Below are 15,633 nucleotides of genomic sequence, written 5' to 3' on the forward strand. Positions count from 1 at the left end.
ATATGTGAACTGCTGTATGAAAAGTGAATTTACTCTGTAAATCTTCACCCAAATCAAAATAAAATTAAAAAAAAAATGTTACAAGTTTGGAAGTCCTCTTGTCAATTCATGATCATAATAAACTATTTTCTTTAAATTCTAGTTAATTTTATAAAATATTATTTTTCTCTTATCCTTACATTGACCATTTGCTATTTATTTATTTAAGATTCAATGATAAAGTTTTTTTGGTTGTTGTTTTTAGAATTATCATTTTCTGTGATATATATAAGAAGGATTTACTGAAAATACCTTTTTATTTATTTTTTTCTATTCAACCATGTAATTATTTCACATGATGAAAAATGAAGAGTGCTTTTTGACACCTCCACAGAGATGAGAAGAGTTCTTTTCTCTTTTGTTGTTTGACACAGTAAGTGGTAGGTTAGTACAGGGCAGGAAGAACACATATGAGAAACATACTTACAAATATAACAGTCTACTTTTTATTAGTTATGTCCACATATGGTACGCAAAGTTACATTCAATTCAAAATACTAAAACTGTATCCAATAATAATAGTTGGAAAAAATAATAGCACATTAGAAATATTTAAACGTCCAGAAAATTATAAAAGTTGGGGAAACAACATCAAACTGAAATTGCACAATGTATCCAGTGTTAAATATTTTTCTCATTAGCTTCTATACATTTTATGGTCTCCTTCTTTCTCTTGCTGAAACAGAGATATCAAAAGTGTATGGAAAATGTGATTTTTATCATACTGAATTAAAAATGAAAACTTAGCCAGAATTAATCGGCACAACAAAATACATAAAAACATTGCTCTACATCCTATATTGGTGAGTAGAGACTGGGGTCTTAAAAGCTTTCAAGCAGCCATGTAGGATGCCGATAATGGTCTCCTAGCATCTGAAGTGAAGAAGAACGCACACACACACACACACACACACCAAAAAAAGGGCATATAGAAGCAATTAACCCTAGGACATGATGGCCCTTGAGACCAGAAGAACCAGATGGTGCCCTGCTACCAATGCCAGACACTCAGGAAAGGATCAAATCTGGAGATCCTGGATAGAGTGGGAGGGAAAAAGTGGAACAAAATCCAAAAACTCAATAATGACCAGAATTACTGGTCAGATGAAGTCTGGAGAGACTCCCAATACTATGGCCCTGAAATATATTAGGCACCTGGAATAAAACTCACCCCCAGGGGCAGACTCTCAGCTCAATGGTTAGCAAGATGTACACACAGATCACTCTACCCAGGATGCTGCACCCACACACTCAATGGTAATGCATCCCCTAAAGCAATAAACCATGGAACACCAAAGGACCAACATCCAAACTGAGGAAATGCAGGTCAAACAGGAGTGCATGATTATGAGGGCCACAGGGGGAGTGTTGCAGGGTAGGGAGGGGAGGAGACTGGGTTGGGGTTGGAAATAGTGAATGGGGAATGAAACTAAATATATGCGTAACTTTGAATGTAAAGCAACCTCTTAAAATTAAAAAAAAAAAAAAATAAAAAATAAAAAACTCTTACTGGAAAGATAAGATAAAAATTAAAAGTGATATAATTAATAAAACTAAAAGTTTATCTTATTGTAATGGCCTGAGAATGAAAGAACAATCTAGCCAGAATGGCCAATATATTCTCTTTCTAGAAAACTCAAAAAATTCTGATATTTTAATGTAAGTTTGTTATAAAATTGTGGTGAATGAAATAATGTTTATGTTACTTTAAAAATTAGCTTCATGAAATGTAATACTTTTATAAGCCAAAAAACCAAACTCCCTGCCATGGAGTCAGATCCAATTCACAGCGACTCCTCCTTGAGTTTCCTAGGCGATACAACTATGGAAGTAGATTGCCCAATCTTCTTCCAAGGAGTGGTAGGTATGAACTGCTAGCCTTCTGGTTAGCAGTCAAACACTTTAATAGAAAGTTCTTAAAACATTATGTTGTTGTTGTTGTTATTATCTGCTGTCGAGTCATCTCTGACTCATAGTGACCCTATGTACAACAGAACAAAACACCACCTGATCCTGGGCCAGCCTCAAAACCCTACTATATCTGAGCTTATCGATGCAGCAACTATGTCAATCCACCTTCTTGAGGGCCTTCCCCTTTTCATTGACCCTTCACTTTACCAAGCATGACATCCTTCTCCAGAGAATGGTCCCTTCTGGCAACATGGCCAAAGTAGGTGAGACAACTCTGATCATTCTTACTTCCAAGAAGCACTCTGGCTACACTTCCTCCAGCATAAACTTGTTAGTCCCTTTAGCAGTCCATGGTACTTTCAGCATTCTTCGCCAACACCACAACTCAAAAGCATCGACTTTTCTTCGGTCTTCCTAATTCATTGTCCAGCTCTCACATGCATATGAGGTGACTGAAAATACCATGGCTTAGGTTAGGCATAACTTAGTATTCAAGGAGATGTCTTTGCTCTTCAGCATTTTAAAGAGGTCTTTGGAAGAGATTTGCCAGATGCAGTATGTCTTTTGATGTCTTGACTGCTGCTTCCGTTGATGTTGGTTGTCTTTGAGAACCTCAGTCTTTTCTCTATTGATCATGATGCTGTTTATTTGTCCAGGTTTGAGGGTTTTTGTTTTCTTTATATAGTAATGTAATCCATACTGCAGACTGTAGTGTTTAATCTTCAGCTGTAAGGACTCCAAGTCATCCTCACTTTGAGCAAACAAAGTCATGTTGTCTGTGTATCTCAGGTTGTTAATGAGCCTTCCTCCAATCCTGATGTGACACTCTTCTTAAATAGTACTGTTTCTTGGATTCTTTGCTCAACATACAGTTTGAACAAATATGGTGAAAGGATACAATCCTGACTTGCTCCCTTCCTGATTTTAAACCGTGTAGTATTTCCTTATTCTTTTCCAACAACAACCTCCTGGTCTATGTATAGGTTCCTTGAGTACAATTAAGTGTTTTGGAATTCCCATTCTTTGCAATGTTATCCACAATTTTTTATGATCCACATAATCAAATGTCTCTGTGTAGTCAATAAAACACAAGTAAACATCTTTCTGGTATTCTGTGCTTTCAGCCAAGATCCATCAGACACCATCAATGATATCCCTCATTCTACAGACTGTTCTAAATCCAGCTTGCATTTCTGGAAGTTCTTAATCAATATACTGCTGCAACTATTTTTGAACTTCAGTAAGATTTTTCTTGTATATGATATTGTTTGACAATTTCCACATCTGTGGAATCACCTTTCTTTGGAATGAGAACAAATATGAATCTTTTCCAGTCAGTTGGCCAGGTAGCTCTCTTCCAAATCTCTTTGCAGAGCTGAGTAAGTGCCTCCAATGCAGCATCCATTTTTGGAAACATCTTAATGGATATTCCATCAATTCACATAGCCTTGTTTTTCACCAATTCCTTCAGGGCAGCTTTTACTTCTTCCTTCAATACCATTGGTTCTTGATCATATACCAACTCTTGAAATGGATGAACATTGACCAACTCTTTCTTCTTCTTTGATGTTCCCTGCATCATTCAATAGATTGCCCAGAGTCTTCCAATATTACAACTCAAGGCTTAGATTTTTTGTTCAGTTCTTTTAGCTTGAGAAATGCCAAGCGTGTTCTTCCCCTTTGGTTTTCTAACTCCGGGTATTTATACATTTCATTATAAAAATTGACTTTGTCTTCTCAAGTTGCTCTTTAAAATCTTTTGTTCAGCTCTATTATCTTGTCATTTCTTCCATTTGCTTTAGCTACTTTTCACTCAAAGGCAAGTTTCAGAGTCTCTTCTCACATCCATTTTGGTCTTTTCTCTTTAATGAGCTCTTGCCTTCTTCATGGATGATGTTATTGATTTCATCCCACAATTCTTCTGGTTTTCAGCCATTAGTGTTCAATGCATCAAATCTATTCTTTAGATGACCTCTAAATTCAGGAAGGATATTATCAATGTCATATTTTTGCTCTCATGGACTTGTTTTAATTGTCTTCAACTTCAATTTTACCTTCCACACAAGCAGTTGATGGTCTGTTCCACAATCAGCTCTTGGTCTTGTTTTGGCTGAAAGTATTGAACTTCTCCATCACCTCTTACCACAAATGTAGTCAAGCTGCTCCCTGTGTATTCTGTTTGGTGAAATCCCCATGTATAGCTGTCCTTTAGGAGCTCTGGTAGCACAGTGCCTAAGGCACTTGACTGCTCACCAGAAGGCTGGCGGTTCAAACCCACCAGCCACTCCTCGGAAGGAAGGTTGGGCAATCTACTTCCATAGTGATACTGCCTCGGAAACCCAAGGAGGGGTCGCTATGAGTCGAGGCCGACTCAATGGCAAACAACAACAACAACAGCTCTCCTTTGTGTTGTTGAAAAAAGATATTTGCAATGAATAAGTTGTTGGTCTTACAAAATTCTATCATGCCATCTCCAGCAACATTTCTATCATCAAGGCTATATTTTCCAATTACTAGTGATTCTTCTTTGTTTCCAACTTTTGCATTCCAATCACCAGTGATAATTAACATATCTTGATTACAAGTTTGGCTTGAAAAAATATTAATTTCCTCATCTTTGGCGTTGGTGGTTGGTGTGTAAATTTGAATAAAGGTAGTATAAACTGGTCTTCCTCATAGGCAGATGGATATTATCCTATCACTGACAGCATTGTACTTCAGGATAGATATTGATACATTCTTTGTGATGAAGAATGCCATGTCATTCTTCTTTAATTTATCATTCCTGGCATAGTAGATTATGTGATCATCAAAATGGCCCAAACTAATCCATTTCAGCTCACTGATGCCTAGGATATCTATCTTTATGAGTTCCATTTCATTTTTGACAACTTCCAATTTTCCTAAATTCATACTTTGCATATCCCATGTTCTAATTATTAATGGATATTTGCAGGTGTTTCTTCCCAATTTGAGAGGTGCCACATCAGCAAATGGAGGTCCCCAAAGCTTTCCTCTATCCACATCATTAAGGTCTGCTCCAATTTGAGGAGGCAGTTCATCCCCAATCATATTTTGAGTGCTGTCTGACCTGAGAGACACATCTTCCAGCACTCTATTGGACTATGTTTAAGGGCTATTCATAATGTTTTCCAGTAATATATCAGACAGTGTTTCACTGCTATTCATTAAATTTTTACTGGCCAATTCTTTGAGAAGTGGATGGCCTCTTCCTTCTTCCATGTCTGTCTTAGTCAGGAAGCTCTGCTGAAACCTGTCCAATATGGGTGACCCTGCTGACATTTGAAACACTGGAGGCGTAGCCTCCTGCTTCAAAGCAACACTTATGCCACTCACTACAATACAAAAAACTGACAAACATGTTTGTTTCTCTTAGTTGTTCTAAACTGTTCCACTCATTTCCTGGTTTTGTGCCCTGCTCACTTATCTGACCTGCACACAAACACCCAGCTTCCACTGTTCTTGGGCTGGCATACTGTGGCCTTGCCCCAGGGTAGCTCCATGCACACAAACACCCACTTTCTGCTGGTCCTAGGTTCACTTAATACGGTCTTGCTCTCAAGGGAACTCCATGCACATAAACATCCATGTTCCCCTGGTCCCAGGCTGGCTTAGTATAGAAGTTAATTATGTAAAAAGCAAACACTCATATAACTACTATAGGTGGGATTCATGATGATAGTCAGTATTTCCCTCTTACTGGTTTCAAAGAAATATTTTCAATATTTCACCATTAAATAATTTTTTATATGAAAACTACCTTATTGAAGTTTCCTCTATTATAATTTTTAAACACTTTGTTTTGAAAACATTCTGGATTTCATCAAATGATATTTTTGTTCAGTTTTTTTTAATTATATGATTTTAATCTTTTATTCAGTTTATGTGTAAATTCATTGTTGCTTTCTAATGTCATTACATTAGTTGACAAAATTTTAACCTTTTTCTGTTTAAACAGTAATTGAAATGCAAGTTTATTTTTTAATTATCAATATCCTGGTTAGTTTTGAGTTAGGGATATATTTACCTCATAAAATTAGTTGAAGGCTGGTAATATATTTCTTCTATCCTCAAGAAGAAAATATAAAGTACTTTCATTACCCTTATTTAAAATTTTAATAAAACTGGTAGGTGAATCACCAAGACTTCAAATTTACTTTGATAAAATGTTTTAAATTATAGATTAATTTGTTTTCATATTTATTGGGTAATTATTTTTTTATAAAAATATTACTGAATCAGTTTTTATAGTTTTTGAAAAATTACATATTTCAGTACAATTTTGAAGTTAATCTGCAAAATGTTTACAATATCCTGTAACATAATTTTAGTGTCTATAAGATCTAAAGGAGCTCTGGTAGCATAATGCCTAAGGCACTTGACTGCTAACCAGAAGGCTGGAGGTTCAAACCCACCAGCCACTCCTCAGAAGGAAGGTTGGGCAATCTACTTCTGTAGAGATACTGCCTCGCAAACCCAAGGAGGGGTCACTAGGAGTCAAGTCTGACTTGATGGCACATAACAACAGCAACAACATAAGATCTAGTGCCTAAGTTACTTGACCACTAACCAGAAAGCTAGTGGTTCAAACCCACCAGCCACTCCACAGAAGGAAAATTGGGCAATCTACTTCCCTAGAGATACTGCCTCAGAAACCCAAGGAGTAGTGCCTAAGACATTTAATTGGTAACCAGAAGTTTGGTAGTTCAAACCCACCAGCTACTCCTCAGAAGGAAGGTTGGGCAATCGACTTCTGTAAAGATTGACTGCATCAGAAACCCACAGGGGGTCTCTATGAGTTGGAATCGACTCAATGGCAATGAGTTTGCTTTTTTTGATATACAATCTAATATTATGGCTATTAGCAGTTTATTTCTTCTCTTGCTGTGAGTTTATCCATAGTATTAGTCTCTGTTAATCTTTTTGTTTTGTTTTGTTTTTACTCAAAGTCTTCTATATATTTATTAATGTCTACATCCAAGTCTTTCTTATTTCCTTTTGAATACTTTTGTATTTTGGGCATGCTTCATCCATTCATTTATCGTTTACTTTCATTTCTCGAACACATTTATCTAGATTCCTCTATTGCTGATTTTCAGATTTTTCAAAAATGAATATAAGGCTATATGTTTCTCTCCAAAAAGAAACTTTTCTTAATTTCTCATGTTTGATATATCATATTTTCATTATCTTTTAGTTCAAAATATTTTTCTAGCTTCCTTGTGGTTAATTCCTTGACCTATGAAATGATGCTGCTTAACTTCCAAAATATATGAATATTCTACTTATCTTCATGATATTGCTTTGCTTTTTACTTTATTTCCTCTTAGTGAAAAACATGCTCTTTGAAAGACAGAATGTATTAGACCTGCTTTATCCATAAAATATAATTATTTCTTGTAGAGGGTGCAATGTACTTGAAAAGAAATGCATTCAGTTTTTGTGGGATCTAGTTTCTAGCATGTCAATTATGTAAATTCTACTGTGTTGTTCAGAATTGTTATGTTTTGTTCCTTGATTCTTCTTTGATTTCACTGAGCCTGTGTATTCCAAAATCTGTATTTCATTTTCACTTAAAATATATTTTGTCATGCAAGAATTCTAGTTTGCTTGTTATTTTATTTCTATATATTCAAGTTAGAATTCCATTATCTGACATTCACTAAAAAATTAGAAGCTTTTCTGATGAGAAGCCATTTATCCAATTTTCGTTTCTTTGAAGATATATTTATTTTTCTGCCTCTAGAACACATTTAATATGCTTCTTCATGTCTTTAGTTTCCTAAGAATTCATCATAAAATACCTAGGTGAAATCTGTTTACATATATATTTATCCTGCTTTTTCTTTGTTTGCCTATTGAATCTGTGCATTAACTACTTTGAAACTGTTTGGGACAATAATTAGCCACTGTCTCTTTAAATATATGTTCTGCATATTTCCTTTCCTCTTTCCTTGAGATTCAAAAGATTGTATGCTTTTTTATTATAACTCCTTTGTCTCAGATTCTCATCTCTGTTCTTCCCAAATTTTTGTCTCTCTATTTATCATTCAATGTTATGGGTAACATTACAAATAATGAGAATTCCAGAACAATTAATTGTGCTTATGTGGAGCCTATATACAGACCAAGAGGCATTAGTTCAAAAAGAACAAGAGAATATTGTGTAGTTTAAAATCAGGAAAAATGTGCATATGGTTGTTTTCTTTCACCACACAATCTGAGAAGTTAGACTATATGAAGAAGAATGTGGCAACAGGATATGAGAAGACTCATTAACAATCTGTGATAGGCAGAAAACATAACTCTGCTTGCCAAAAGCAAAGATGACTTGAAGAACTTAATGATGAAGATCAAAGGCTTCAACCTTCAGGAGAGATTACACCTCAATATAAGAAAAACATAAGTCCTCACAACTGGACCAGCAAGCAACATCATGATAAATGTAGAAAATGCTGAAATTGTCAAGGGTTTCATTTTACTTGGATCCACAATTAGTCGGGGCCGACTCAATGGCAAATAACAACAACAACAACAACAATTAAAACATATTGAGGCAGGAGTCAAAAAATCAATGTATTGTGTTTGGAAAATCTCCTGCAAAAGGAAAGGTCTATTTAAAGTGTTATAGAGCAAAGATGGCACTTTAAGGACTAAGGTGTACCTAACCCAAGCCATAGTATTTTTAATTGTCTCATAGTCATGTGAAAGCTGGACAATGGATAAGGACGACTGAGGGGGGAAAAAAAATGATGCACTTGAATTATGGAGTTGATGGAGAGTATTGAATGTTCCGTAGATTGGCAGAAGAATGAATAAATATGCCTTAGAAGAAGTACAACCAGAATGTTCCTTAGAAACAAGGATGATGAGATTTCATCTCACATATTTTGGACATGTTATCAAAAGGAACCAGTCTCTGGAGAAGGACATACCAAACCAAAACCAAACTCACTGCTGTTAAGTTGGATCCGACTCATAGAGACTGCTTCTTGTGTTTCTGAGGCAGTATCACTACAGAAGTAGATGGCCCAACCTCCTTTCTGAGGAATGGCTGGTGGTTTTGAACTTCCAGCTTTCTGGGTAGCAGTCAAGTGCTTTACGCACCGCACCACGAGATATATGTCTTTAATTTCTAATTGGTATATTTTTAAATCTGTTAAGTAATTTTTAGACTTTCATTTTATTTGATGAAAATCTCATCTTTAATCTTATCTTTCTGCACACAGAAGCTATGTTATTGTTGCTGTTGTTGTTAGCTGCTGTTGAGTTTCTCTGACTCATAGCCACCATATGTACAACAGAATGAAACATGTCTGGTCATATGACATCCTCACAATTTTTTCTATACTTGAGTCCATCATTGTAGCCACTGTTACAACACTTCTTGTTGAGGATCTTCCCCTTTTTTACTGACTCTCCACTTTACCAATCATGATATCCTTCTCCAGGGATTGGTCCCTTCTGACAACATGTAGGTGAGATGAAATCTGGCCATTCTTGCTTCCACAGAACATTCCAGCTGCCCATTTTCCAGGACAGATTTGTCATTCTTCTGGCAGTTGATGGTACTTTTATTCTTCGCCAACACAACTCAAAAGCATCGACTTTTCTTTCTTCTTCCTCATTCATTGTACAGATTTCCCATGCATATGAGGTTACTGAAAATACCATGGCTTGGGGTAGGTACACCTTAGTGTTCAAAAATACATCGTTGCTCTTCAACACTTTAAACACAGAACATACAGTTCATTTAATGTCTGTATCAGACAATTCCCCTATCTGGAAATGCCTGAGTGTTGAGTTGTCTTGTCCATTGTTTTCTTGTCCATATTTTTCTCCCCATGTGCTGACTTTATATTTGAAATATTTTTTATGAAAATAATTTGAGAAATTGCATGATATTATCTTCCTATGAAGGATTTTGTGTTCTTTAGTGAGTAATCCCATGTTCTTTAGCCTGGAACCTGGGAGAACTGTAAATTAAGATTTTCAAAAATCTTTTCACATATGATATTTATAGCTCAAATCTAACGTTTTGTCCTTGCAATGTCTCAGTGACTTCTGTCTCAGCCTTATTTTTAAGAAGTAACCATTTGAAATCCTAGATATAAGCAGACTCTATTCCCTAAGACCTCCATACTGGGGACAACCTAGACGTTAATGTTTGTCCAAAATTTGTGAGATTGTCAGTAGCAGTTCAACCCTAATTTGCCATTTCTGGATTAGGAAATGCTCTAGGGAAAATGTTAACCCAATTTTTTTTATTTACTTCTCTTGATTTCCATATCACTATATATATTCCCGGGAGCTCTGGTAGCATAGTGCCAAAGGCGCTTGACTGCTAACCAGAAGGCTGGCTGTTCAAACCCATCAGCCACTCCTTGGAAGGAAGGTTGGGCAATCCTACTTCCATAGTGATACTGCCTCAGAAACCCAAGGAGGGGTTGCTGTGAGTTGGGGCCTACTCAAAGGCATATAACAACAACATATATATTCCCAGGAGCTCTGGTAGCATAGTGCCTAAGGCACTTGACTGCTAACGAGAAGGCTGGTGGTTCAAACCCACCAACCACTCCTCGGAAGGAAGGTTGGGCAATCCTACTTCCGTAGTGATACTGCCTCAGAAACCCAAGGAGGGGTCACTATGAGTTGGGGCCGACTCCACGGCAAATAACATAACATATATATTCCCAATAATTATTTAATAAGTTGTGAAATATGTAATGCTTTATGCAAATATATATATATAGAGAGAGAGAGAAGCTCTGGTAGCGTAGTGCCTAAGGCACTTGACTGCTAACCAGAAGGCTGGCGGTTCATATCCACCAGCCACTCCTTGGAAGGAAGATGGGGCAATCTACTTTGGTAGTGATACTGCCTCGGAAACCCAAGGAGGGGTCTCTATGAGTCGGGTCCGACTTGATGGCAAATAACAACAACAACAACAAATATATATACATATATATGTGTGTATATATATGTATATATATATATATAGAGAGAGAGAGAGAGACCACATTTTCAGGAAAACTTCAGTTAAGTTGTCTTAACATCTTGGTATACAGTTACTCTAAATGAAACTAATTGTACCCTAGTAACTTAAATATTAATTAGATAAATTATTCTGACACAATTTATTTTGTTGTTGACACAATTTATAGACTTCTATAATTAATCACTCATTTTTTTTCTTTATGGGACAACTAGCTAGTAATTTTTATTTATTTTTTTAAAATTAAAATGTTCTCCATTTAATCATCTACCTGATCATATAAACAATACAAACTAATTCATTCTCATAGCTGGTTGTAATTATATTATTATGAATCAAAGGAAATTTCTATGAATAATTCTCAAGTGGTGTAAATGTCAAACCATATATTAGTAATTTAAGATACTCAACAATACATAATATAATTGAAAGAACAAGAAACCTTAGTTCAAATTATGATTGTAATAAATATCAAGTTTGGTTCATTTGGTAAGCTAATTTATTTGCATTATATTTTCTTAATTTGTTAAGGCAGGGTCCCTATATCTCAGAAGTTTATTTTAAGACTTAAACTGATATAAGGAGATAATGGACAATTCCCATTGTTTTGAGGAGGTAATGTAATATCGTGTAGAAACATGGGATGTAAGATCACATTTCTACACGTTTGCATTATTATTAGTCAGATATCATTACAGTTCTGGTATATAACAAAGCACCTCAAGATTCACTGAAATACAACAATAATCATGTATTTCCTCTGCAGATTAATTGTATGGCTAATCTAGGGTAGGATTGGCTGGGATTGGGTCAAGGCTAGATTGTACAAGAATACTTTACATGTTCCTCATTTTCTGAGAATAGGGGCTACCTTGTTTGTGTTCAAGGAGCTCTGGTGGCATAGTTCCTAAGGCATTTGACAGCTAACCAGAAGGTTGGCAGTTCAAACCCACTCCACAGAAGGGGGAGTAGGCAATCTAGAGTGGGCATAAAGATTTGCTGCCTCCAAACCCTGAAGCAACTATGAATCAGGGGTTCATTGCCAACTCAACGTCAGGGAGATTTTGTGTGTGTGTGTGTGTGTGTGTGGTGTTTTTATACCAATGGGAGAAGTACAAGATTCCAACCACAGCTCTGCTGTGTCATGCACATTAATCACCCATTGATCAAGGAAAGTCATAACAAAAATGTGAGGCTGAGATCAGGAAATAGTACTCTGCTAATCTTGAAACCTACGAAAATGTCATAAATTGGCAATACACTTCTTTCATATACTTAAATCATATAGAATTGTGATGAAAAATATATTAAATGCTTACCAAGTACATTGAGAGGAGTGTAATGATCATGTGATGAATGCTTGTGTATATTTTGAGACTTACTTACAAAAATGAAATGATGGAAAAAAAGGAGTGGCTCATCTCACATTACTATTCTTTTGGACATTGATCCACATATATTTGAAAGGTGTAAGCAAAAGAGTTGATGTCACTGCCATTTTATACATGAATAAATATGCCATAATCTATATTCAGCTAAGATCAGTATCCAAAAAGAAAGTGCTAGAATCCTACTTTGAAAGGAATTAGCAGATGTGGTTTTCTCTACTAAGGGTAATCACACAAGATATTTGTCTTTGATGTATCTCTTTTATTCACTTAAATATTCTCTTCTGGAAACACACTCTGATACAATAAAATGTCACTAATGAGGAAACTGGTGAGATGAGTCAATGGATACTATAGAATGGAAATGCTTTAAAGTAGGAACTAGTAGAGTGAAGAATATAATTCCTGTCAAGTGGGCTCACATAAATAAATAATAAAAAACAAAAAAAATACTTGGCAAATGTTCATAAATCATATCACAAACATTGATAAGGAGTTTTCATTTACTTATTAAAAGGCAACCTTAGTTTAATATATCTTTTTGATTTATTCACTTGATATTTTTCTAATTAATTAAAGTACTGTGAACTGTGCATAGTACATATAAAACATCAAAGTTACAATGTTTTTACAGTTAACTATTTTCACTTTCCTTGTAGATAGTCTACATGGGCTGGTGTGAAGCACGGGAACAGGACTCCTTTCAGGACAGGATGTATTCTCCAACATTCCTTGCTCTAAGGGGATCAAGTCTTTACAAGTTTTTGACACCTCCAGTAAGCATTTCTATCCAAACTTACTAATTGTTTCATGTTGACACAACAGCTTGACATCCACTTAACAATAATTCTTAGCATATTACCAATGTATTTTGAATGAAAGATACAGGAAAAAAATAAATTAGTCAAAATGTTTCTAAGAATATCATTTTAAAACTGACCTAATCTTAAACAATTGCTTTATCACCCTTGAAAAATCTGCAAGTACATTTATGTTTGGGTAGTGTATCTGGAAAATAATGGACCAAATTATAATATTTTAAGACCTCTGGTGGTATAGTGCCTAAGACATTTGCCTGCTAACCAGAAGCCTGGCAGTGCAAACCCACCAGCTACTCCTCAGGAAGAAGAAAGGCCAATCTACTTCTGCAGAGATACCACCTCAGAAACCCAAGGAAGGGTTGCTATGAGTCAAAATCCACTTGAAGGCAGATAGTGATAATATTGTTAAAAGCCCCATGGAGAATCTGGAAAGAAGATTTTAAGAAATATATGTATACATGTGTCAATTTATTTTGTTATTAAGATAATAAATATTAGGGAAATTAGTTTATAAAGGAAAGATCAGAAGTATATGGATATGTTTATCAATTTCTTCTCCTTAAAAGGAATTTGAGGAAATCATCTTACTGTTGCTTTATTTTTAGCAAATAATAATTAGTAAACATCAAAATTACAGCATCATGCCCTGCATCAGTGTTGAGTCTATACCAATCTTAGCAAAACTTCAATGAGTTAAAAGAGTAGATTAGAGGATTTTTCCATTGCTAAAATCAGAAACTATCAAATCCTATCATTTATCATTATGATAGTTAAAATGGTGTAGGACCTAAGGTATTTAACTGCTAACCAGCAGGCTGGTGGTTCAAACCCACCAGCCACTCCTGAGAAGGAAGATTGGGCAATCTACTTCCCGAGTGATACCAAAAAAAAAAAAACTCACTGGCTATGGAGTTGGATCTGACTCACAATGACCCCTACTTGGGTTTCCGAGGTGGTATCACTACAGGAAACTCAAGGAGGGGTCACTATGAGTCAGACCTGACTCCATGGCAGTGAGCTTGGCTTGGCCTGGCTGTTTCACAAGTCAGTCTGAATCAAATAAATAGTATTTTTGATGATCTCTTGTAGTCTATATTCTAGGCACTGAACTTGCAATAAATAAATATGGTTACCTATTGTACCTAAGGAGCTCTGGTAGATAGTGCCTAATGCACCGGACTGCTAATCAGAGAGCTGGCTGTTCAAAACCACCAGCCACTCCTCAGAAGGAAAATGGGGCAATCCACTTCAGTAATGATACTGCCTTGGAAACCCAAGGAGATATTGCTATGAGTCGGGTCTGACTCGACGGCACATAACAACAACAACAACATTGCACTTAAGGTCTTACTTTTGGAAACATATACTTTGCACAAACATAGACTTTCAAAAAATATTTATTTAAAATAAATGTGAAATGTCAGATCTCTCACTTGCAGTTTTAATTTTCCACAAGGTCTAGAAATTATCCAGCCTGACCTACTGCTATGTTGAATATCTGTCCTCAAAAACTTCAAAGCATCAGGCAGTCTGGGAAAAATTAATATTCTACTCTATTTATACTGTGAATAATGTCTTAGGAATAGACAGACAGATCCATGTTCAAATATAAATAAGTGTGATGACTTCTTGGTGCTTTCAAACTGTCATGAAAGAACAAACTTTTGATATAAATTGTTTTGGTTTTTAAAAAGACAAAGTTAGAGTTCTTCTCAGTACATGGTAGTAAACTGAGTAAAAACATTACCTGTGTATAACGTAAATGCTTAAGTTATCTCTGGAAAATATGCACATTATTTCAAATACTGAGAGCCATTGGTAATATAATTTAAAATTTTACCTGAAATAAACCAAATAAGATTTGAAACACTGACATGGCCTAGAATGAAAGAAATCAAAACATTATATATGGAAATGTTTTAGAATAATTTCACAATTTAGAGAATAAATAGACACAGCAATGAATATTTCACTTATTATGCACCGTGTTATGCAAATAAAACAGAGAATGTATAGATCATTTGTCTAAATTATTTTTTCATCTTTAAAGGTAACCACCTGGGATTGGACCCGAGCTGAGAAAACATTTTCTGTTTATGAGATTATGTGCAAAATCCTCAAGGTACGATCAATAAGAAATGATTCTCCTCACCAGTGATTCTGAGCATATTATGTGGTGCATAAAAAAAAAGAAACCATATCTATGTACGATGAAGATGATAGAGAGAATGCCGAGATTGCTCAGAACCTTGTAGTGTTGCAGGGAATTCCTACGAAGATCAGTGTTCGTGCAGTGGGAGAGGGATGAGCAGAACCTTGGAGGGAATAGAAAAGGAATAGAAAGTTCAACTGGAAATAATCTGAATTTAAGCCTTAATTGTTGCTATAGCTTTTGTTTGTTTATTTGTTCTTCTGATTGAAATAGAGAAATATGTGGATAAGTCTTGAGATTAGAAAT

The 15,633-nt window shown here is 35.5% G+C and overlaps 1 protein-coding gene across 1 annotated transcript in view; it reads left to right on the top strand.

The window, feature by feature from the left end:
* Window positions 1-15,633, top strand: part of SNTG1 (syntrophin gamma 1) — a 747,297-nt gene that overhangs the window by 478,189 nt on the left and 253,475 nt on the right. The window contains exons 12-13 of the mRNA XM_042782475.1: window positions 13,014-13,130; window positions 15,226-15,297. Of these exons, the coding sequence (XP_042638409.1) occupies window positions 13,014-13,130; window positions 15,226-15,297 (189 nt within the window). The remainder of the gene's footprint in view (window positions 1-13,013; window positions 13,131-15,225; window positions 15,298-15,633) is intronic.

The sequence above is a fragment of the Orycteropus afer genome, unplaced genomic scaffold (assembly GCF_000298275.1).
Source record: "Orycteropus afer afer isolate SDZICR_OR568_19922 unplaced genomic scaffold, OryAfe1.0 scaffold00333, whole genome shotgun sequence".
In the NCBI taxonomy this organism is placed as follows: Eukaryota; Metazoa; Chordata; class Mammalia; order Tubulidentata; family Orycteropodidae; genus Orycteropus; species Orycteropus afer.